This window comes from Cyprinus carpio, chromosome B7 (genome assembly GCF_018340385.1).
Source record: "Cyprinus carpio isolate SPL01 chromosome B7, ASM1834038v1, whole genome shotgun sequence".
NCBI lineage: Eukaryota > Metazoa > Chordata > Actinopteri > Cypriniformes > Cyprinidae > Cyprinus > Cyprinus carpio.
In genome coordinates, this window is record NC_056603.1 from 11119272 (window position 1) to 11144700 (window position 25429).

Sequence of the window (25429 nt, forward strand, 5' to 3'; positions counted from 1 at the left end):
TGTCCTGGTGTAGCAAGATCAGTCAATCCAACTGATTTATGGATGGACTTGAAAAATGCAGAAAGAAACATGCAGTTTACAGTTTTAAAAGATGAATGGAGAAGCATTGCAGTCACCAGTGACCCACAAACTGCTTCTACTTAATTGGGGTGAATGCAAAGCAGAATAAAAAAAATGAAAAGTACTTTTTATAGGAGTCTACAGCTTCAGCATACGAAGAAAAGCTCTTCCATTGACACTTAATCTCACAAAAATGGCCAAGAAATATCTCATATTTATGGTCATATCTTACCCCCCAATCAAAACAACAACTCATTTTTGGATAAAGAAAATAAAGCCTATTTTTAGGACCACTAATGTTTTTCAAAGAATTATATATCACTTAGACTTACAAAAACTGGCCTTTCTTAAGTTTGTGTGCTTTAAAAAAAAGTCTCCCACTGCAAAGCCCACAGCTGCACTATTTATGAGGAAATTTGAAAGTAATTTCTCCCCCAAATCCCAAAACGCTGGAAGAAATGACTGTCTGCAGCCAATTTTTAGAGACCTACATAATCAAGGTGCCTAAATAATTCATAGTATTACAAATCCCAATTTCCACCAGCACAGCACAAAAGTCAATGACTATTTGACAACTGGGCAAGAGAGAGAAACCCCAAGTACAAGGCTTTTAAATCTGACAAGACAAAAATATACTGGCCAAAAGCATAATTGGATATCCTTTGTGATTTCATGAAGGGGGGAAAAGTTCCCATTGGATGCTCTGTCCTCCATTCTTTTCCATCTACTGCCCTCAAGTGGTAGTTTTTAAAGGACAACATACATACACTGCTTAAGAAGTGGCAGAGAAGCAGAGGAATAACAAACAATATAACTACCACCCTACTGGGAAAATTATTTCATGCTACGTTTTAGAAGATGAGATTGAGGAAATATTTTATTTTTCTTATAGAAAACAATTGAAGAAGATACTTTGCATGATGTTTGTGAAAGTTAGACCGCCTCATATGTGCGCTGGGTGCATTTTGAAGGCTTCAAGGCCAAACTAACTGACTGTGTAGGCCTCATGGCCTGCGTGACTGTGCTTATGAACAGAGAATACAGAAGGAAGTACCAAAGATGGGAGATGCCACAGGATGAGATAGTGTGGAAAAAGTTAATGTGTGTACAGCAATCCTAAAATGTAACCTTGAGCACCTGGAAAGTGGTAGATAAGAGAAGTTCTTTTGAAAAACAGACTAGCAGGTGTTTTTCTACAATGAAATTAAGCATTATGAAAACTAATAAACAACTGTGGAAAAATACTGGGAATGACACATCAACAAGTGGTCTCTACACTCATTGGACAGCGACCGATAACAAAATTGTATAAAGATGGTATCCTGGACAAGGAAATATTCAGATGTTCTGCAGTTATCTCGGCTTTGTTATCTTCTTGCAATAGTCTAATTTTGACTTCTGAAACTCTGCCTCCTGAGCATTATTTTGCAAGACAGAGACTTTTCTCCACAACAAGATCACATGCTATTGAAGTCAAAAACCGACCTTTTTAATATTGCATTAATCGTCAAATAGTTTTCCAGTCACAAGCAGGATAAATATACAAATGCATGGCAAATGACAATAGAGTGTATCTATATGACAATCTGAACATCACTTATATTGCCATCATATGATGGAATAGGGTTATGCTATATGAAAAGCATAAACTTGCGTTCTGTTTTCCAACACATTCTCCATCATGTCCATGTCTTCCCATATTACAGAGCCATAATGAAGCGTCTGACTTGTTTTAGGTACTCTGGCTTCAGGAAGTCCTGGAGTTCATCCTTTTTTACCCAGGCAAATGATTTCTTCTCCAGAGGTAAGTGCTTATGGCTGGATAGCACCGCTTTGAAGAAAAACACCTTGGCTCCAACACCGCCCTCTTTCTGAATGTCCTTTGGGTATTTATATTTGTAAAATCCACAGGGTGCATTGCCAAGGAAAGTGGCCTTTAGATCAGCACCTACAGAGGACAAATTAAACAGAAGCTTAATAATTTAACCTGCAGCACGTTAGATTTAAGAATAACAGTCTTGTTATATATCATCACCCTCAGGGTGAAACGGCACTGAATTTTTCTTTAACCAGAAAATGTAATCATGTTTCTTGCCCTGCTTGTGATTCAGTATTAAAACTGTAATCATTAATTGTCAGCTTATTAAAACGTTTGATTATCAGATCTTCTTAAAAGGTTACATCAACTCACCAGTTAAAACTGACCTACCTGAAGCTGTCTAAATGACTATTACAATATAAGCATGAGAATCAGACAGAGCTGTTTGCACACACAAGGATTTTATTTTGGTGACAGAATAAGCTTCCAATACACAGAGACAACAACACAGATAATAAAAATTAAGATAAGTGAATAAAATACACATATGCATATATGTATAAACAAATAAAATAGACAAATTTGTATGTACCTGGAAGACTTGCAAGAGCACGTTCGGCCGTCTGTCGAAGTGTCTCTCCCGTCTGCCACTGTATCTGAGGCAGGAGCCAAAGCTTTTGACTGCCAACATCCTTCTCCACCAGCAAGATCAGGCTTTCTGCTAAACAACGCTCTGAAGAGCTCACGTCTTTCTCGTCAACACCTGTAATTTGTGTACATTCAACATGTTTTATAACTCTGAAATGTCTTTAAAAACATGACTTGCATCAAAGCAATGATTTAATCTAATAAAAAAAAGAAAAAAGACACTATCACTGCAGATATAATGCTTACCTTGAGACCTCGGAGCTGGTTGAAACTGCTTCAGTTTTTGTTCCCAAATATCTTCCAGATCTTGGGCTGTGACAATTTCTTTGTCTCTATAATCCTCCTCCTCCTCATCTGAATCATAATCCTCTTCTTGTTTCCGGCTCATCCGTGCAGCGTCCTCCAGCAGCCTCAGCTCATGGTCCGAAAGCAGACTTCTCTCTAACTCCATCTGAAACAGTAAGTTATGGGGGTTTACAGGTGGCTCACGGTGAGCAGATTAATGGATGGACAGCATTATAAGGATATGCTTGAAGGGCAGGGCAAATTATTAAGATACATACAGACACACAGCCTCAAAATATACTACATAGCACACTAAAATTAGAAAAATAAAAGAAATGATATGTATGTAAACGGTGCCGTCACCAACTACATCATCCAAAAAACATTATATGAGCATGGTGTATGTAAAATAATTATAATATTAGTGACCCTGGTACACAAAACTAATCTTAAGTAGCATGGGTATATTTGTAATACTTTGACAATAGCCAAAAATACATCACACGAGTCCAAATTATGGATTTTTCTTTTATGCCAAAAATCATTAGGACATTAAGTAAAGATCATGTTCCATGAAGATATTTTGTAAATTTCCTACCATAAAGATATCAAGACTTAATTTTTGATTAGTAATATACATTGCTAAGGACTTCATCTGAACAGCTTTAAAGGCGATTTTCTCGATATATATTTTTTTCTGCACCCTCAGATTCCAGATTTTCAAATAGCTGTATCTCGGCCAAATATTGTCCCATCCTAACAAACCATACACCAATAGAAACGTATTTATTCAGAAAAAATTAGAAACATTTACCCTTATGACAAGTTTCGTGGTCCATGGTCACATTATATATTATATATGTCAAATATTTATTTTATTTTGCCATATTTGATGTATTGTTTGGAGGTATGGGGAAATTCTTATTTCACTAATTTAATGCCCTTATTTATTTAGCAAAAAAGGGTTATAAGAATAATTAATGGAGTTGCTCCAAGAGAACATACTACAGGACTGTTTCTGAGGTCAGGACTACTCAAATTGAAGGACTTGGTTTCTTTACAAACTTTTTTAGTTGTTCATAAAGCAAAACACTGCCTGTTACCGCACGGATTGCAAACTCTTTTTACTGTAAATAGTGAGACAAGCAGAAGAAATAATGCTTTAAACAACCTTTTGCTGGAAATACCCTCAAACAAATGTGTGTTTCAGTTCCTGGTGTGAAAAGATGGAATTTTCTAGAAAATGATCTAAAATGTTGTTCAAATATCCTTCAATTTAAATATAAGTATAAACAGAAGATATTTAATTTGTATAAAGATGAATGTGAAAATTGTTAAAACTATAACAACAATGATGGTCTCGTCGTTGTTTTCGTTGCTAGAGTTGTCATTATTGCATCATTGTTGTTTTTGTTTGTTTAGTGTTGTTTAAGCAGAATTAATAATTTAAAAAAAGGGGAAAGGAAAAGGGAAGAAAAAAAGAAAGAAAAAAATTGTTAAAATTGAAAGTAGATTACATCTGGTCTGGGCTATTTTGTTATTTTTGGTATTGTCATTTTTTTTTTTTTTTTTTTTTTTTTGTTATGTCAGTGAGGCCATCTAATTTGTAACTTTCCTAATATAAGAATGGGGTAGGAGTTTATAAGATTTGTTTTTTTTTCTTCATCCTACTCCTGTTCTTCTTGTCATGGAATGTATTTTTGTTGTGTTTGTTGGATTGTTGTTGTGGCATTTCGTGTTGCATTACCATGAAAAGAGAATAAATAAATAAATGAAATGAAATATTGATTCTTTCATACCTGGCGCATAAGCTCTATGAAGCTCTCCTCAATAGGGCTCCTGTCTTGAGAGACCACAGGCAGCCGCTGCAGACAAACGGCTCCGTGCAGCGCCCACGGAGACGCGACACCCGCAGACCACTGTCGCCTTGTGGACGAAACATTTCGCACGACTTTGTTTAATGTAGTTGTAGTTATTATTCTCCACAATGGTCGATAAACTCTATTGAAGGGCGCCGCCATCTTGACCGCACATGTTCCCGTGATGCTTTGCGGAGTTTGTCGAAATCAAATAGACGAGACTATTTCGAAAATAGGGGGAACCAGTTTAGTTAAAAAAAAAAGTTTGGCGGTATTTTCAAAGGTTATTTAATGAAAGTGAAGAATCGCTATAGTTAAATCATCGGTTTTTACTATATGAAACCTAATACGAAATATTTACGTCACATTCGATACATTTGCGTCTAAAATATAAATAAAACACCCCTCTGAATTGCAGCATGATTGTGACGTTTCCACTGAACACACTCCACGCGACCCTCAATGTCCGCCAAGCAACCTAAAGTCATGTGTGTGTGTTTGTGAATAAACTGCATGATTTAAACACACACTATGTATCTTAGGTTATATAGCCTCATTCGAGGTTCGTGTCAGCAGTTTTTTGAGCCTTTGAATTCATCTGTACGGATAATGTAAGTAGCTTATGGGGTTGTTATAGCAGCCCATCTCATAACATAATTTTTAGGGCATATGATGTGAATATGCCTTTTTTGACATTGCTTCCTAGTAATACCATGGTTTCCTGGACATGTACCATACTAATATTGTTTTGGGGGTTTTTCTCACCATCTAATTTGATTATTCTGTGGTGTTCTTTGACATTCCTCCTAAGTATTATTATTATTTTCACTGTAAGTGGAAGTTTAGAGACACATACTCATTCTATATTACTACTGTTTTCCACATTTTACATTAATAGCGAAGTAATCACAACTACGAAATAACACTAGATGAAATGTCTTCTATTTGAGCTTCTTCAAAGTCATCACCAGATGTGTCTAGAGACCAGCTTTGCACACTCTGGGTGTATCTTGTTACTAAGGGACCTAATTGGTTGTTGTCTCCTGCAGTGGAGGAAATGTGGGGCTTCAGCATCCGCTGTCAAGCAGTGCCATCCGATTACAAGAGGCTGATGCCAAACCAGTGGAGACCAAGAAGCCGTCAGCCCCTGTCAAAAGACTGAAAGAGTTATAGAGAAAAAATTTTGTTTTAACCCTGGGTCTCCCGGACCTTTTAGTCAGTTCTTAGGATATAAATTATCTCATAAATTGACCCCAGAGATGTTAAATAATAAATGGATTGTAATACATTTTAGGATTCTTTCATGAATAGAAAGTTGAAAGAACAGCATTTATTTAAAACAGACATTTTTGTAACATCATAAACATCTTTACTGTCAGTTTTACTCAATCTAATGCATCCATGCGCACTAAAATTATTAAATTCTTTAAAGCCCTAAAATTTTGAGTGAAAGTGTATCACAGTGTCTGCAAAAAAAAAAAAAAAAAAAAAAAAAAAATATATATATATATATATATATATATATATATATATATATATATATATATATATATATATATATATAAGTAGCAAAAACAATTTTTGACATTGATAGTAATAGTTATCATTTATAATAAAGTATCTCTGTCTGCATAAAGTATTTCTCTAGAGATACTTTGTTATTGTTGTTGCTTATATTCTTTTCCCTATTTAGTCTCTTCCCTCCATTTCCGGGTGAGGAGAGCTCCCTGGCATGGGACAGCAAGAAGTTTGAAGAGTTACCGATAGCACACATAAAAGCCACATATAACAAGTAAGTTGCTTGGTCGTGATTGACAAATTAAAATGGAATTAGTTCAGATGTAGTTTGATTATTTTATATTTGCTGTGTGCATGCAGCTATAGCATAAGCTTATTTCATCTCTTAACTCTCTTTTTGTCCATCTGTTGCATTGGTCAGAGTGTTTTTGTTGCACAACATATCCTACTGTACATCATGTCTTTTAGTTTCAATGCCCATGTGAAATTAATTTATAGTGTTTTCTTGGTGTATCTAGGGACTACAGATTTTAGTAGTATATGCATTGTAATTATTATTTATACCTAATACTGCATGTTTACATATAGCTAACTGTATTTTGTCCTTGATTTCTTGTTCAAGCACACATATCCACGTCACAGATTGCCTGGGCCAGTACATGGTCCGAACCTCGTGTGGATCAGAGGGTTTCAAGAATGTGAAGAAATCCACTCCTATTGCAGCGCAGACCGCTGGGATTTCAGCCGCTGCGGTAAGATTTAATATATAATCATATTGATTGTATACTGAAATAAAATGTGTCAAGGATTGTTTAGCTTAAGAAAAATAAATGAATGCATACTTATCCTGAGTGCAATAGATTTTAATACAAATAACATTTTGTATCGTTGTCAAAGCATAAACCATATGTGACCCTGGAGCACAAAACCAGTCTTAAGCAATAGCCAAAAAAACATTGAATGGGTCAAAATTATCGATTTTTCCTTTATGCCAAAAATCATTAGGATATTAAGTAAAGATCATGTTCCATGAAAATATTTTGTAAATTTACTACCGTAAATATATCAAAACTTAATTTTTGATTAGTAATATGCATGGCTAAGAACTTCATTTGGACAACTTTAAAGGTGATTTTTTCAGTATTTAGATTTTTTTGCACCCTCAGATTCCAGATTTTCAAATAGTTTCAAAAAACTGACCCTTGTGACTGGTTTTGTTGTACAGGGTCACATATATGATTTCATTTGAACTGTCTAGTAGAGAGAGATATATATTAGACATTTAAATCAAAAATAATTATTAACACATTTAATTGCAGCTGTGCATCTTTTTTGTGTTTGTCATTTAGATGTTGTCCACTTGATGGCAGCACATTTCTTTGTAGTAATTTACCACACCCTGTTTAATTGTTAAAGCACCCTTGCTTAGATTGTGTTTGACTGGTTTTCTGCTTTAAATGTGAAGTCATGCTGAAAAATTCTGTCAGAACAGACATAAAATATAATGTCTGGGGTCGGTCAAAACATATTTGAAATATAGAGAACTTATGAAAGGATTTTTTTTGTTTGTAAACTATGACGGCCTTATGTGCGTGTATGTTTCCTCAGGTTTGAGATTATCAGCAGTGTCTTATTGACTGTTTCAGTGTTTATACTGATAATATGCCTGACCAGGAGAAATAGAAAAATTAAAAATAACATTTCAAATCTTTGGTTTCATGTTTATACGTCTCTTCGGTTACTTCCACGCTATTTGTTTGTAATTTCATCAGCGTGTGTCGTGAAGAGTCTAATGACAACCCTGAGTCACAGCATGCTGTATAATCAGTATATGACTTCCCACTGATAACCATTCATTTGCTGTATGGACACGGGCGTTATGATCTAAATTAGTAGTTTTGGACAGACCTCAGATTCTAGGCTCCTGCAATTTTGTGTTTCCTCAGTGATTCATTAGTTTTTATTATGTTAAATGTTCTAAATGTATGTATGTTTGTCCTGAGCAGAAGGCAAGGGCGAAGGGGGTCACCTACGTCCGTGTGCTGGTGAAAGGACTCGGTCCAGGGCGCTTGGTGAGTAGCTTGCTAAGGCCAATGATTTACAGCAAAAAAAAATCTCTGGAAAAATCCAGTTCTTTGTAGATTAAATTACATTGTTGATGAGAATTTCTGGGGAACTATGATATTACTTTTTGTGGCATTTTCCATTTACCTATATATTTTTTTATCATTGCAATAAGACTCTCACATGACAGCTTATCTGTAACTGTGTGAAAACCAAAGTGAACCTGTGCACATTTGAATGCAAATGGGGCGTCTTGAATCGGCATCCTAATTTACCTCCACTCTCAAATGAGACAAACACTGTGTTGCTGTTTTCTAATAAACTAGGCAGTGAATTTTGCAGTGAATACCAAAAAAATGTCACAGTCGTGAACGGTAGAAGAATGCAAATGCAAAATAGTAATAATTAAAATATGTGTAATTCAAAGGTCCAAGATTCTTTATATTGTTGTTCACGGCTTATTCATGTGCACAATACAGAAAAAAGGAGTAAAAAAAAAAAACGTAGAAAATGCGTAGAGGGAGCAAGCAGCTATTGAATAAAATAAAGAAAAAGATGAATATCTAATAATTAATACAAAAAGAAGATAGTAATAACAACTAAACAAACACCACTGAAAGAATAGACAAGAAATAACAAAAATCTAGTACAGTGGAAGGGATGCTAAACACTGTTGCTAACGTGCAAATGGAAACTAATTGGTTGTGTTCACAGCATGAGGTGCACAGATGTGCAAATGAGTAAAAACAGGTTCAGGGTTGCAAACAAACAAAAGACTTGTTTGAAACTCGTAGCAAAGGTAGTCTTAATACTGTCATCTTTTCTGCCCTGTTTGAGGTGTGCTTTTACCTTTTAGACTTACTATTATGATTTGCAGCCAAAAAAGAACAAAAAATCTATTGAAGAGCCTATCTATTATTGAGGCTTAGGGAAGGAGTTTTTTCACTTGACCCGCTCACCCTCGCTCGTCTCTTCACTCTCTCTCCCGTCACAGACCTCGCTGAACCACACCTCCCCTGCCACATACCCCCACCGCCCGACTTAGGCCGGGGAGCCATCCGGCCTGCAGCCCCCCCCCCCCCATTCCTGGAGAGGAAGTCGGCTACAGCCATCTGTACCCCCGGCCTGTGAATCACCTTGAACTTAAACGGCTGTAAAGCTAGATACCAACGGGTGATTCACCCAGAAGCCCAGATACCTTACCTCCACCCGCCCAACCGCGCAATTCTTCGGGTTGGCCGTTAGCCCCGCCCGTCTCAGCACCCCGAGGACAGCCCTCACATTCTCCATATGCCGCTGCCAGTCCCCACTATAGATGATGATATCATCCAGGTAGGCTGCGGCATCTGCAGCATGGGGTCGCAGCACTCGATCCATGAGACGCTGAAACGTAGCGGGGGCCCCGAACAAGCCGAAAGGAAGCGTCACAAATTGGTGTAATCCAAACAGCGTGGTGAAGGCCGTTTTTTCTTTGGACATGGGAGATAAGGGGATCTGCCAATACCCTTTTGTTAAGTCCAATGTCGAGTAAAAACGAGCCGTACCTAACCGATCGAGCAACTCGTCAATTCGCGGCATTGGATAAGCATCAAATTTTGACACTGCGTTCACCCTGCGATAGTACACACAAAACCGCACCGAGCCGTCTGTTTTAGGCACCAAAACTATCGGGCTCGCCCAATCACTGTGGGACTCCTCGATTACTCCCATCCCCAGCATCACCTCTAATTCTGTCTGAACCACTTTTTTCTTGTGTTCAGGTAGTCTAAATGGCCGGCTGCGAACCACCACGCCCTGCTCCATCTCAATATGGTGCTGAATCAGATTAGTACGACCAGGTAGGGGTGAAAACACGTCTGCAAATTCGGACTGTAAATGCCCAATGTCAGTGAGCTGCGAGGGCGAGAGGTGATCCCCTCCCGGGGCCAGGGCGAAGGGATTTTTCTTTAATGACCGCCTCTGGCCCGAGATCTTCCTCTCCGCTCACCGCCATGGCTAGCAACACTGACTCCTCTTCGATTTTTTTAGGAGGTTGAGGTGGTAAATTTGCCGCGAGTCGCCTCTCTGTTCGTACTACTTCATAATTGAGATCTCCTACTTGCTGTGGGACCTCAAAGGGTCCTTGCCACTTGGCTAATAATTTGGAGCTGGAGGTTGGCAGTAATACAAGCACTTTATCTCCCGGTGCAAATTCTCGGAGCTTAGTTCCCCTGTTATACAGCTGGCTTTGTCTGCCCTGGGCCTGAAGCAAATTCTCCATAGAGAGCCGCCCCAGTGTATGGAGTTTTGCTCTCAGGTCCATGACATATTGAATTTCGTTCTTGCTATCCAAACGTCCGTCCTCCCAAGTTTATTTTAGGACATCTAGCACCCCGCGGCATCCGTAAAGAAGCTCGAAGGGGGAAAACCCCGTGGAGGCTTGGGGGACCTCTCGCACAGCGAATAAGAGGGGTTCTAGCCATCTGTCTCAATTTTTCGCATCTTCTTGTACGAATTTACGAATCATTGTTTTCAACGTGCGATTAAATCATTCGACCAGTCCGTCCGTTTGTGGGTGATAGACGTTGGTACATATCGCTTTAATGCCCAACAATTCGTATAATTCGCATAACGTGCGTGACATAAACGCGGTGCCCTGGTCCGTGAGAATCTCTTTTGGGATTCCCACACGGGAGATTAAACGAAACAGGGCATCTGCCACACTCTTTGCTAAGATGTTGCGGAGCGCCACTGCCTCTGGATATCGTGTTGCGTAATCCACTAACGCGAAATGATGTCCCCGTGCTGATCGTTCTAATGGCCCGATGAAGTCACTATATCCCCGTGCACACACCTCACCTTAACCATGTGGCCCGTATCCAATGCCCCGGATTGTATCAGGCTTTGATGGATGGAGGTCTGGTTACAACCTGAATCCACCAAAGCCTGATAGGTACCCCCCTTAATACTCACGGGTATTTGGTACAACCCGGCTTGATTGGGGGCAGCCTGCGGGTCGTCCGGGATCCGGACCAACGTCCCCACCTCCATGACCGGGCACCGATCCACGAAATGGCCCTTGGTGGCCCCGCGAATCGGGTCCTGGGATGAGGGACAGGTTTTGAGGAAGGGGAAGAGAGAGAGATAGATGGAAGGGGTTCGCCGACCCCGGAACACGCCGCCAGCTGATCCTCCGCCAGTTGGATGGCCAGATCCAGCGACGCCGGCCGGTGGCACTGGACCCATTGGGCGGTTCTCTTTGGGAGTCGCGAGATGAACTGCTCCAGTACCACTTTGTTGATGATGGTCTCGGCGTCGCTTCCTCCGGCCAACAGCCATTTGCGGCACGAGTCCCGGAGCTGCTGGGCTAAGACAAAGGGCCGGCCTGCTTCAGTCAGTTCCAACGACCGGAAGCGCTGACGGTGTTGCTCGAGACTGAGGCCGACCCTTTGGAGCTCTGCTCTTTTTAAGTCTGCATATACCAGGAGGTTCTGGACGGGTAGTTGTTGAGCAGCCTTCTGGGCCTCCCCCGACAGCAGCGGGATCACCCGCACCGGCCAGCTGTCTGTCGGCCACCCACACGCCTCGGCCTTCCTCTCAAACAGGTCGAGAAATGCTTCTGGATCGTCTGTTGGCCCCATCTTCATAAGAGGCATGTGAGCGGCGGGGCTGGAACTGGGGGAAGCCGACCTCATCCGAACCTCCTGGTCCAGCAAGCTCCGGAACAGCTTGCGGTCCTCCTGCTGGACCTGCATCATTGCCTGAAACCGATGTTCGTGGTCAGCCCGCAAGTCCAGCAGGGCTTGATGGTGTTCCTGATGCAGGCCCGCGAGCGATGTGATGATCTCCTCAAACGGCGTTCCCGATGGTCCTGACGGAGTTTGCATGGCGGTGTCGTTCTCCTTCCTTCCCGGGTTTCGGCACCAGTGTGATAATTTTCTTTTGTAGGAGAAGGAAGGAGACCAGGGTCAGCGTTTCCAAGGCTCGTGGGAATTTATAAGTCAACAAAAATAAAACAAAGTCGCGCCACCTGCGCATACGTTTAATTCAAACCACTGCTGGGCAATACACAGTCTTGCTTTTCGCTCGCTTGCTTGCTTGAGTCCCCACGAGTCCTCAGCTTTCTCTCTCCTCGCTGGTTTACGGCTGGCTTAAATACCGCTTCGCCATGCCAATCACTGCAATGAGAACTAGGTGTTACTCGTTTTTCCCTTGACCCGATTACCACCTCTTGTCTCTTCACTCTCTCTCCCGTCACAGACCTCGCTGAACCACGCCTCCCCTGCCACATTACTTCTAAAACCAGCAAGACTTGTGGAGTGTAGAAATCAAAGAATAAAAAAGAAGCCATAGAAAATCAGTCCTTTATTGTGCCAATGCATTTACGCACACAGTCCTTCAGGACTAAACAATTACAAATGAAGAAAAACAAAGAGCAAGTTCAAACTTGCAACCAATCAATAAGGATATTAAAAGAGATGGTTTGATATCCACCAATCACAAGACACATCATAAAACAAGCCAATAAACTCCATTGTAATCAGTAATTTGTACAAAACTAAATAAAAATTAAATAAAAAAACATATTTGTAACTGCGTAGGGACATCATGGTGGTGGCTTTTGCACAACCAGTCACATTTTCTTAGGAAAACTTAAAAATCTAGTTGATTGTGTGATTTTAGACCTCCTGCATTTCATCCAGTTTCTTTTTGTGATACTTTCAGTAGAATGGCAGATGATTATTGGTGATTATTTATTATTATTATTATTCTCTGTATGTGCCTTAATGGTACGGCAACAGTTATGTGTGCTGACTATTCAATCAATACTCTGAAACTGACCGATGAGTTCTGTGAGCTCAGCGGCGGTCTGCATGCTCTTACTCTGAGCCGGGTGGGAGGACATTAAGGCTGGGTGAGAATCTAATGAGCCCCTCCAGAGCTGCAGGCAACAGGGGGCTTTTAAGTCTTGCATTACTCTTTTACCTACCCTTGGTTTATTCACAGTCAGAAGCTTCTGGACAAAGTTGCATTTAAGCAGATGGTGGTTGGGCATAAATAAATCAATGCAGTGCTAACTTATTTGAGTCAAATTTCTAAATAGGCAAGCCAGGGTAAATACTTGTGCTTAGACGTAGATTTGGATAGTTAGGTAGAAGCTGGATAGGAATCAGGGATGCACTGATTTTACAGGCTGGTAAATGGCAGGTAATATTCCAGACTATTTAATTATCTGTCTAATTAAATTCAAATCAGTCATTTTAAATGCTACAAGTGAATTAAGGCATCATAAAATTAGATTTTTTCAAATATACTCACCCTCAGGTTATCTAGGATATAGATTATTATATACATAAAGAGGGCATGTTGTAACCGGAAACAGCCGTTTAAAATGCCTAAAAAATCATGGTTTGTTTCTTACAAACATGCATCTTTTCACTTCACAAGTTGTTAACTGATGGACTGGAATGGAGTGGTGTGGATTACTTGTGGATTATTGTGATGTTTTTATCAGCTGTTTGGACTCTCATTCTGACGGTACCCATTCACTACAGAGGATCCACTGGTGATCTGTTCCGATGAAGAAACAAAACCTTGGATGCCTAAATTTTCAGCAAATTTACATTTTTGTGAAGTTTAATTCCTGTATATTAAACTTTAAGTGAGCATTAGATGACAGCAAAGATAAAAAAAAATAACGTAATATCCTCAGAATATAGTGCAGATATATTGTGCATCCCTACTAAAAATATTACATAAATGTTATTTTTGTCCAAATCAGCAAGTATATAGTTAAAGAGTATTAGGACTCATTGAATCATTTTGTCATTGGAGTCACGCATGTCTCTTGTAGAGAGAGTGTATTGTTGTGAACTGTATTTTGTAGCTGACTTGGCCGACATTGATTTTGCTCCCCTGTGTGTAGTCTGCCATTAAAGGGTTAACCATGGGAGGACTGGAGGTTGTTTCCATCACCGACAACACCCCAGTGCCACACAATGGCTGTCGCCCTCGCAAAGCACGAAGGATGTGAGGAGGAAGAAACCCCATGAACCCAGAAGTGTTGTTTGTCTCTTTCTCTGTATTATCATCGACCATCCAGTCTGAATATAGAGGTTGAATGCTCAATTATTCAGGTCAACGCTGTTCGAGAGTAATACTTTTTTTCCTTTTTCACAACAGCAGTGCTATGTATGATGTTTACCTTTTTGATAATTATTAAAGTGTGAAGGTGTCACTCATCATGTCTGTTGTTCTTATTAGTGCATGTACCGCTTTCAGCTACGCATGGCTGCGTAATTTAAAATGCAACCTTGGGATTCAAAATCTAAATTAAACCTAGAAATAAACAATGTGGCAATGATAACGCGGATCATCAGGTTTTGAACTTGTGGAGTTCATGCAGCTTGATTGTTGCTGTTATAAAGTACAAGGGGAACAAAATAACTAAAAAAATTTAATTCAACTATTCACTTATATTGTTATTCTGGTTTTGTGTTAAAAAAAAAAAGTAGAAGCATTTTCACCTGTGGTGTCAGTCTTTAGGATCCAACTACATTTTACTGATGAATTTAGTTGTAAAAACAGAAACATATGACAGGCTGTTACAGTGGCTGTTTGTTTCAGAAAACTGCACAAAATATTACCCTATGTGTGCTCTCGAACATATGTTTTTTTTTTTTTTTTAATAAACATTATTGTTCGATATGTTAGCACTTAATCTGAGTCTCTTTCCAAGTTGACAGGCACAGGGTGGAATAGCTCCCTATAAATAAATGGACCATTGTAAGATTATTGCCCTTTTCTACCATTACATCAGGTGCTTCGTTGCTATGACAACAGCAATTAGCAGGAACTCAGGGAGGCGGTTGAATATAAGTCTGTCCCTAGTACCCATAGCAACCAAGGTCAGGCCTGCAACGCACATCTGCCTTTATACTAGCTTTAGTGCGTGCTGTTGCTTGAGGACTGGAAGAAAGACATAAATGACAATAGCAAATTATTCCCAGACGTATTAATGTCCATGTATAAGCTTGCTGGATGTTGGTGGTTCAGTCTTACAGTTTTAAAACTGAAGGATTAGATTTTAGAACCAAAACATTTCATGGCTGAAAACAGGTTTGGTGCTTTATACAGGAACTGTTTTTATGTGGATCTCCAGCAACAGCTGTCCTTTTCCCAGTCTCCTTTCACACCGAGCGTCAGAGCCACCACAAAACACGTCTCATCAGCGACAAAGCGTGACTTCTACCAACGTTTAACCCATATGGCCGAGCATCTCAGATGTCCTCAGATAGCCTGTGCATCCGGTGGTGGCTCTGACATGGAACCTGAGTGTCCCTGCTGGGATTCTGTGGGCAGTGATTACAAACCGGAGCCAACAAGGTTGATTGAATATAGAGTAGTTAAATGGTTCGCCTGCAATATGTGTGATTTTAATATGAGAAAGCATTCCTGGTCACTGCCGAAGTGATTTGTTAAAATCTTTTTTTCATCTCAATCATTTGGGAAGTCTTTTTGTTATGTGTTCCATACGGATTTTGTTATGTTAAAGGTTTTAAGTCAAGACCCATTTATTTACATAGCACATTATACAATACAGATTGTTTCAAAGCAGCTTCACTGCAAAAAACAGGAAAATAACAGTGTTAAGGTCCGTTCACACCAAGAACATTAACTACAAAACATGTCCAGCGATTGTAACTGCTATTATGTTTCAATCTGGTTGTAACTAAAATGTTCTGAGTGATTTTGATGTGTTGCTAGGTGGTTACCGAGTGAAAAGAGTCCACCCAATACTTAGGCTTAGGGGTTTGTTCACATTTCTTCTCCACAAAATTTGTGAAATTTGTATTTGCAAGCACCAATTCAGAAAATATGTTTAGTAAAATGTTGTTGTTTTTTTCAGTATTGTGAACAAAAATAAATGGAGTCGTCGTTAAATGTAACATGAACGTTTTGCCATGCAAGACTTTATTTTGTTCTCAAATCAACAAATGCACTTGGAAATTGTTGAGAGGTGTAAGTTTTAATGGGTTATTATGCAATTACTTCAAGATACAATTTGCTCCTAATTAAAGTACCACACAAATCTCACCTTTCCCTATTGTGACAAAGTGTTGAATTGATTACACTGAAATTATAATTTCCACCGGGGATTTTGTTCGATTTCTCCGGTTTTGACTTTCATGTGTCACAGGATGGAGTGGAAACACACAACAAAGGGCTTACTAAAAAAAAACACATTCTTATATACATATTCTGTGGCTGCTGTTTGTATACTAGAGAATAATTTGTTATAATGTGACATTCTTTTGAAATGGATATTTTACTTGAATGCTGTTTTGCCTTCACTTATGGTTCCTTCAAGGTCAAGGGTTAAACTGGCAGTAAATATTGCAGATGGATTTGGAAGCATACATGACCTAGACCCAAGTAACCCTGGGAACCATATAATGAGAGCTACTCAGGCATCCATTTGCACATATTAGTAGCGCACATTTTCATACTCCGCAGGGAGATACGCTGCTGGATATCTACCTAGATTTTGCAATCATAATGTGCATTCTCTATATAATTGCAGACTTATTTAAAGGAGGTAATCATATGAAAGGCACATACGTATTGTATCTGGAAGGATTTTTCCAAATCTCTTGAGCACTTGCACATTCTGTGCAACCCACCCAACTAACCTTTCAGGTAGACCTCCTCCTATGCACCTATATTTCCCAAACACCTAATTCTGTTCTATAACTAGCGTAATTTTGCAGCACTATTTTAAAAGCACTATATACTTTATACACAATAATGGACCTTCAGCCTCTCAGTTGACATGTGCATTGTGCAATTTCGTGCAGAACTGTATGTATTATTCTTGCTTTTATTGTTTTGCCATTTAGTCTAGGGTCAGCGGCCAAGTTTAAATTCTTTTATAAATTTTGGCACCGTGATTCTATTGTACATGGGTTAATCTCACAAAAACCTGTCAGGAAAAAAAAATAAATAAATGTCCCAAAATCATTGTCTAGATGGATGTAATTGAGTGTGATTTTCAGAAAGATCCACAAATAATAATTTTATGTTATTTTTAATTCATTTTATTTTTATTTTATTTTATTTATCAATTTATTTAACAACATTTCAGATGTCCCTAAATTATTATCACTGTATTCTGTTAGAAATGTTACAAAAGTTTTAGCATTTTATTTTATTTACAAGAATTACACTACTCTGTTATAAATGTGGATTTAGAACATTTTTGAATGTTTCTTTTGTTTTCTTTTTTCACCCAAAATTATTATCCCTCTTTTATGACCATAAATGTTTTTGAATTCTTTTCATAACAATTAAGTTGATTTTCAAAATGTAAAGTAAAAAGTTTATTCTTGTTACTTTAATGTGAAAACCCATTCTATATGCTTGAAATTGTAGTGATTATACTTCATGCTATTATTTGTTGTACTGCCTTCAAGCTAATTACATTGAAATGCAAAATGTTTTCTCTGTTGAATTTGGGGTGAAATGTGGCCATGTTTTGTGAAATTTGCCCACATTTGTCATGAAATAAGAAAGAATGACTTGACTTCACTGACTTTTTTTTCTTTAGATTTTTGCTATAAGTGGACTAATGCAGTAAGTTTCGAAATTAAATGAGTCCCATGTCTCATGAACTCTTGCTGTTGGAGACTTCATTTCCACTGACATCTTTTATCTTGTTTTATTTTACAGTATTCATATTTCTTAAAGCCAAAAATCAAAGTAGGAACAAGTAAGAGTATTAAAAGCAGGAAATACAGCTCCATGCATGGCTTGAGTGCTTGATAATGGGCCTCTGTCCAATTATCCACTTCCAAGAATGTAGACATATAAGTTGTAATTTTCTGTAATGGCAGGCTGTGGACATGGGGGGGGGGGGAGCAGAAAAGTAAAAAAAAAAGAGAGAGAGAGAGAGAGAGAAGACGTTGGAAGAAGCGTTCTATTCGCATAGCTGAATATTTTCCTGATTTTGTGGCATTTTTGGACCACAGGAGTTGGTCTTAATGCACTGCCCTTTAGAAAATGTTGAAGTTTAATATGCCTGCACCGGCTCCGCAGAAGCATCTTGAAGACGACCTCTTTCGCGTTTTGTTTTCATCCAAAAATTTCCTGTAATACCCCTCCCTCTCCTCACTCAGGCTTTTAGCAGCTGCTGGCGATGGTACATTATCAAAATGGAATAGGAGGCAGAGAATGGAAGATTAGAATGCTCATTGGCTATTTAGTCAAGAAGCCTAGTGCCCACTTGAGCTCCATTTGGGTGCCCTTACCTGTCCTGCTGCATTGAATAGCACCTTTGTTCTAAAGTCCAAGAGCAGGGGAAGATTGGAGAGCCGCTGGGGTTTACAGTAGCCATACAGCAGCACAAAGCATTATCAGCGGCTAAGATATTTTGTAGACGATATTATGAAGCTTATATAAAACCCTGAGATAAGTGCTAATTGTTGAAGCATTATATTAATGAGTAGTTTTTAGCTACTGCCTTTAGCTCCCTCCCTTTTTGAGTTGTAGACAGAAAAACATCTTTGGTCTAATGTAGACTCATGTAGTAGGCGGATGTGTGTCTGTGAGTGTCATTTTCAGACATATTCACAAACACTTTCCTAATGGTTTTCAGACTTTTTTAGAACTTTCATTATATTTTATGAGAATTTCACGTCTCAAAATCATTATCACTATACTCTAATAGAAATGTAGATGGATTCAGAACATAATTGAGTGTGATTTTCAAAAATATCCACAAAGAATTTTCTAATGGTTTACAACTTTTTGTTTTGTTTTGCAAGAATTTTAAATGTCCCAAAATCATTATCACTATACTCTGTTAAAAATGTAGATGGAAGATAACTGAGTATGATTTTCGAAAATATCCACAAAGGATTTACTAATGGCTTACAAATTTTATTTTTTTGTTTTGTTTTGTTTTGTTTTGTTTTACCCAAATTTTGTATCACTATATACTGTTTGAAATGTAGATTGATTCAGAACCTAATTGAATTAGATATTCAGATGAATCCACAAATTTCCTAAGCATTTAGAAATATTTTAATTTTATTTGTGACCTTTATTTTATTTTATTTTATTTTATTTTATTTAAATGCCCCAATCACTATACTCTGTTAGAAATAGAGAGATGATTCAGAATGTTATTGAGTAAAAATATTAAAAGAATTTACTAAGGGTTTTTATGTTTTATTTTATTTTATTTTATTTTATTTTATTTTATTTTATTTTATTTTATTTTATTTTATTTTCAAATGTCCCAAAATCATTATCACTGTTAGAAATGTAGATGAATTCATTATATAGATATTCATCAATGTAGATGAATTATGATCCTCAGTTTTAAGGTCCTTCAGTTTTGTTAAAGACCAAGTTCCAAGTCCCTGTACCCATGCAAAAAAAAAAAAAAAAAAAAAAAAACCCTGAGTAAATGAGTGTCAGAATCCTGCACACATCCGTTCAGTAAATTGCCAGCAGCAAAACAAACTCTCCACATGCAGCATTTGGTTTGTCTAAAAGGTCCAATGAGGGATTGCTTGGATGATTAGCCATCAAAATGACAGGTCCCTGTTGCTTAGGAACATGACCAAACTGCATGAATTTTTGCATCGCTTGATCTACTCCAAGCAGACTCGCAGTGACAGCACTTGTAGTTCCCTCTTTAAAAATGTTTGTTTACATACCATTATTGCACACAATCTTTTGCAGACCCTATTTTTAATGCTTTATTATGCAGCACAGACCAATGAGGGCTCTGGTGCCATATCACTTGGACAACTGTTGATGTAATTTGTTGCTTTTGTTTGTATATATTCCTTTCCCTATATATGAGACACATATGGTAGACTATCCTGACAGTCACTTGCAAACATTTCTCAAAGTACTGGTTGCTTTATGATGCTGGTTGCTATGGTTACATCTAGGAAGCAAACAAAAGGGGAAACAGGAAGGGGAGGGGAACCCAGATGCAAGCGGGTGACTGCCCTTGTGCTCTGTGCTGAATTTTGTTAACAGGACTGTATGTGTGTGGACACGGGGTTACATATATGTGGATATGTGAGTACAGGACACAATGTGAGCTTTTGAGCAAGCTTTTCCCTTATATTTACAGCAAGTGTTATTTTCTTTTTTCTTTTTTCTTTTTTTTTACTGTGACCTGCATGTCAGTGCTGCATTCATTCAGGGTGAATGGACGTCTTAGCCAGCACAACATCCTTCAACCTTGGCCGTGTGTTCATTCAACTTCAGATGCTTATTATAACTTGTTTTTAAAAATACTGCATCATTCCATTCCATATTTACTTAAATGCTTTTTTGTTTCTTACAAGGAGGGTTGAAAGAATTTCTCTGTACTTAGATGAAATTAATGGGATGTAAGTGAAAAACCTTTAGGGGCATAAAGGCAATTAGTGGATTATAGTGGTAGATTAAAGCAGCCCTGCTTATTTCTAGAGCAAGAATACTTGAGCGAACTTACTGAACACCTCTTGAATTGCTTCATGGAATTAATGATATTAAAATTAACAAGCAATAATACAAACCTGATTGCTCAATTAGTACTCAGGGGAATAATTTGTTGGTAAATGTTTTTGCACACAGTTGGACTATCTTAAATGTCCATTTTGTGGCCCAGAAATAATGCCAAATTTTATTTTTAATATAGTAATATTTTTGGTAAATCCCAGAGTCCCAGAGTCCAGTGTGTGTGTGTGTGTGTGTGTGTGTGTGTGTGTGTTATTTTTATAACGTATTATTACATTGTGAAAGAAATTCATTATATAGTACTATATAACGGTTTTCTATACATTAATGTGGTGCAAATAGAAATACTGATATAAAAGTTAATAATGTTTGTTAATGTTTTATTATAAATGAAAGTTAAATATGTATAGAAAAAATAATGATAAAGAAAACTCAATTCACTGTCCAACCAAGTGCTCTTATTATAAAGTATATTATTATTTATATATAATGTGTGTAATATAATATAAAAATATTTTACTAGCCTTTATATTATATACACAAATGTTATGCATTTTAGAATAATAGTAAAGTCATCAAAACAATGAAAACTATGTATTTCATGTTGACCAAAAAATAAACAAACCAAAACTAACATCTCTAATAATAATAATTATATATTATTATTATTATTAATTAACTTTAATAATATTATAAAACTTTCTTTCCTATAGCACCTTTAAAAGTTACATCTCAAATCACTTTAAAAGAGTAAGCAAAATAAAATAAAATACAAAATATGCAAAAATGCAAAAAGAAAACGTTATCATGATTTAAGAAAAAATTCAATTTAAATAATTAAAATAAAAATATAATGAATTTAAATTAAATATATATTTTAGTTTTTTGTTATGTGTGTTTATGATAATAATAATAATAATAATAATAATAATAATTATTATTATTATTATTATTATTATTATTATTATTATTATTATTATTATTATTATACACATGTAACAAATAACATATTTGTAATTTTGTTCCCTACTCATAATTACGGTGACGTGATGGGCGTTCGGTTCTCTCCTCGTTCCGATCGCGGTGACGTCATCGACGTCGATGAAATTGTCGGGCCACCTGTCGGTGGAATGGATCGCGCCTTTAAGAAGCTCCTGCAGGATGAAAACCGGAGCTGTTCACAACACATGGTGCTGAACGACGCCGACACACGCCGAGACATTATAGAGAACGAAGACAACGGTGCAGAAACGCTGTTTATGCCTGAGAGCATCCGAACAGTTTGAAGAGCCGCTGTTGGGAAGCGGAATCGATGGAGCAAGACGACGTTTTCACAGTGTGTAGCTTTCACATGTTCTCAGTTTAATATCCATGTTGATAAAATGTCATCTGTGTGTGTTGGCGTGGGAGTGAGTGCCACAGACAGAACTGGACGAAGCAACAGGTAGTTTAATCGTTAATAACATTTTATGTTTGTTTCAGGCTTGATTTTTTTTTTTTTTTTTTTTTATGTTGTCAGAAGAAACAATGTGGAATATTTTACGGCAGGAGCGGACTAAATCGAGAGCTATAGATCAGTGTTATTTCTTCTTCCGCTTGTTCTTTGTTTTCCTCTTTTATTTTAGGAAGTTTTCAATGTAACTATTTGAGACCTGTTGATTGCAAATAAGTGTTTGATATTTCAAACGTTTATCATCCTGTTTGACTCAACGCCTGTCACTCCCATTGCACAGATTGAGTGATTCTGTCTTTGTGTGTTCAAATACTGCTTGTTGTTCCACATAGATTGAATTCTGAAATACTTTGTTATTATTATTATGCTTTGCTTGTGCTGGTGTTTTTATTTTGGTCTTTTGTAATCTAATCTTTTTTTATGTGTTTGTAATTTTTTTTCATTGTGTGAGGGAGTTTTTTTCCATACACATTTTGTGCATGAATGAACACCATCATTTTGCTTTGTTTAGCTCTATGTTCAAGTGCCAATTTGGCTGGTGAAGGCCCCAGTGATTTAAGCTCTGTTCAAGCGTGATCCAACTGGCCTTGTATGTTCGTATTACAATAATAAATAAATAAATAAACAATGTATACATATGCAATTTTGATATGCAATGTTTTCTAAATTATAAGATGTTATGGTGCATTTATAAATGCAAATCAGAACAAAACAGGCTGTCGGTGCAGCTTGCAAATTTGTCAAATATGCATGCATGCATGCTTTTGTTTTGTTAAATCTATCTTTACCTATGTAGTTCAATTACCATAATCACCTGACAGCAACATGTGCATGTATACCCTCATGCATTTCTGTTAGCATCACATCAAATGCTGTGCATCATATATTTTGCATGCCATTCAACTAGTGTGACACCGACTGGACAGATAAGTGATTAGAAAATAGCTGGGTTTGCGAATGGCATTGGCATAAATGTGCACACAACTTTGAAGGGGACCTGCTTTTGAAGGAGCAGGCCTTTTGAAGCCCCACATGGCCTTAGAAAAAAAGATCAGACCTTGATAGAATGTGCACAAACAGGGACACATTTGATGTGCCATTACAATCAGGCCTGGAGGAGAACCCAAGCTTGCCCTATAGTCCCTACAGGCATCATGGAGCAAGGACAGTATTTGATCTAGCGTTTCATGGATGCAGGTGCTGGTAGCACTGCTGACTTCTCGTAATAAAAAATAACATGCTTACAAGGGCATTTAATGAACGCTATAAGTCCTTGGTGCCTTGTGCTACTATCTCTTAATGGATTTCAATAGCAACATTTTTGCTTTAAGATACCGAAAATATTTTCTTTAAAAAAAAAAGGAGATAAAACAGGATATAAATCTTTATCTGTGACTGTAACCGGTCCAAATAAATCATCATTATAGCCTACATTTTTGTGACGTTTGTAATCTAATGACAAAGATGGGCTGGTCAATTTACAGCCACATCTGGTTTGTGCCTTCCTGGGATTCATCTTAGTGTTAAAGGCAAATGAAAAACTATGCAATAGATAAATAGTGTTAGAATGCTAAATAAGGTTAACTGACAAAATTGTCATATAATGTGATCATGTTGGTGTCACAGGGTGTATTTCAGGGTCAGATCTGGCGTGTTACACAGCAAGAGGCCTTAATGAGGAGACGTGTCATAGGAGAACCTGCTCCATTCGAGTCTCATAGCAAAGGTGACACCCAGATGAGGAGAACCGTTCTCACCTCTCCTCATCAGATGAAGGTATACAATATAACTCATGCAATACGGCAGAGAAACAGAGCTCGCCTGAAAAAAAAAACAGGAAATGATGAGCTATGAAACCAAAAGTTGTAAATAAAACAAAAGCTATTTGAGTACATTTCACAAGCAAATACTATTTCAGTCTACTATTTACTATTTGCTATTTCTTTATAATTATTTGTGAAATCTACTTGTAATTTGAAAATGGTTTTCAAAAGCAACCTACATCCCCCCCCCCCCCTCAGGTTATAAAACAGATGCTGTGGAAGAACACTGTTTTCCCTTTTGCTTTTTAATAGACATCTTTTTATACTTGTGTAACACTTTACAATAAAGTCCCATTAGTTAACATTAACATATGACCTATAAATACAGGATTTATTCAACTTTGTTAATGTTATTTAATATAAATACAATTGTTCATTGTTAGTTCATGTTAGCTCAGGTCCATTAAGTAATATTAACAGATTCAGCTTTTGATTTTAACTTAAATTCATTTAGTAAATGTTGAAACTAACTGATTAATACATTCCTTAGAATTACTTTTCATTGTTATGTTATGCTAACTAAGGTAGTTAGCTACTGTTAATAAATGAAACCTCATTGTAAAGTGTTACCAGTATATATTTGGAATGATTACATGCAATTCATTTATTTTGTTGAAAGCATAACCAAAGATTTAGTTTTAGCTATAAATAGACTAAACAATGTTTGACAAGTATTAATGTTTAGATGTTAATACCTGATATTTAATATCAGAGTTAAGAATTACATCTGTGATTTGAAATGTTATATCTAACTTGTCTGTGCCTCAGTGTACTTTTTTAAAATCAGTCTACAGTTAAAATCATTTGGTAAAATTGTAAAGTGTTACCAATAGTTTTTAAAGTAGATAGTTGATTAATCTTTCAGGTATTACATGTTTGATCAGCATGTTAACATTTATTTACTGGCATTATGACATACTATGTTTGAGAATATGAAAATGCTTTTCTATTATGATTTGGGTCCATGCTGTTTGCTTCCATAACAATACAAACACAGAGGATCAGCATTTGAATTAGTCAGTTTGTTTATGATGGGCAACGTTATGTCAACACGGGTATCTAGATGTTTGTTCTTATTATACATTCTCACTAATTGACTAAGGTTTTATTGCATGATCAACCTCCCCATAGAGCTCTGACAGCCTGCTGTTAAAACAAACAACCAAACAAGACAGTCCAGCCGTGTAACTGGAGTATATCTGAGTGTGATTGTGTTTCTCTGTTAGTGAGGGAACAGCCTGGCGTAGAAAAAAGAAAAGAGACTCAAAAATGTCTATTTTTTTGCCAAGCATTTTAGTTCAGTGCTCACGCTCAGTGAGGAGGAAATTAGTAAAATTAATATAAATAAAAAAAGAATATTAGACCTTGCTGTTGCACTCTGTGAGTAACAAGCTTGCCT

At 37.4% G+C, this 25429-nt stretch overlaps 2 protein-coding genes across 3 annotated transcripts; one reads left to right on the plus strand and one right to left on the minus strand.

Moving 5' to 3' along the window:
* Nucleotides 1–919: 919 nt before the first annotated feature.
* On the minus strand, nt 920–4875 carry LOC109050787 (39S ribosomal protein L46, mitochondrial-like). Its single transcript, XM_019068365.2, has 4 exons — nt 4612–4875; nt 2774–2978; nt 2472–2642; nt 920–2008 (listed from the first exon to the last, which is right to left on the minus strand). The coding sequence occupies exons 1-4, from the start codon at nt 4831–4833 to the stop codon at nt 1761–1763; spliced, it is 846 nt and encodes a 281-aa protein (XP_018923910.1). The 5' UTR covers nt 4834–4875; the 3' UTR covers nt 920–1760.
* Nucleotides 4876–5097: 222 nt separating this feature from the next.
* LOC109050813 (28S ribosomal protein S11, mitochondrial-like) lies at nt 5098–14474 on the plus strand. Of its 2 annotated transcripts, XM_042727226.1 has the most exons (6): nt 5100–5282; nt 5721–5837; nt 6365–6463; nt 6812–6941; nt 8196–8261; nt 14159–14474. In XM_042727226.1, exons 1-6 carry the CDS (start codon nt 5203–5205, stop codon nt 14264–14266), a joined length of 600 nt encoding a protein of 199 aa, XP_042583160.1. In that variant the 5' UTR covers nt 5100–5202; the 3' UTR covers nt 14267–14474. The 2 variants fall into 2 exon arrangements, with proteins under 2 accessions (XP_042583161.1, XP_042583160.1); XM_042727227.1 differs by lacking the exon at nt 8196–8261 and having other exon boundaries at nt 5098–5282.
* Nucleotides 14475–25429: the final 10955 nt, after the last annotated feature.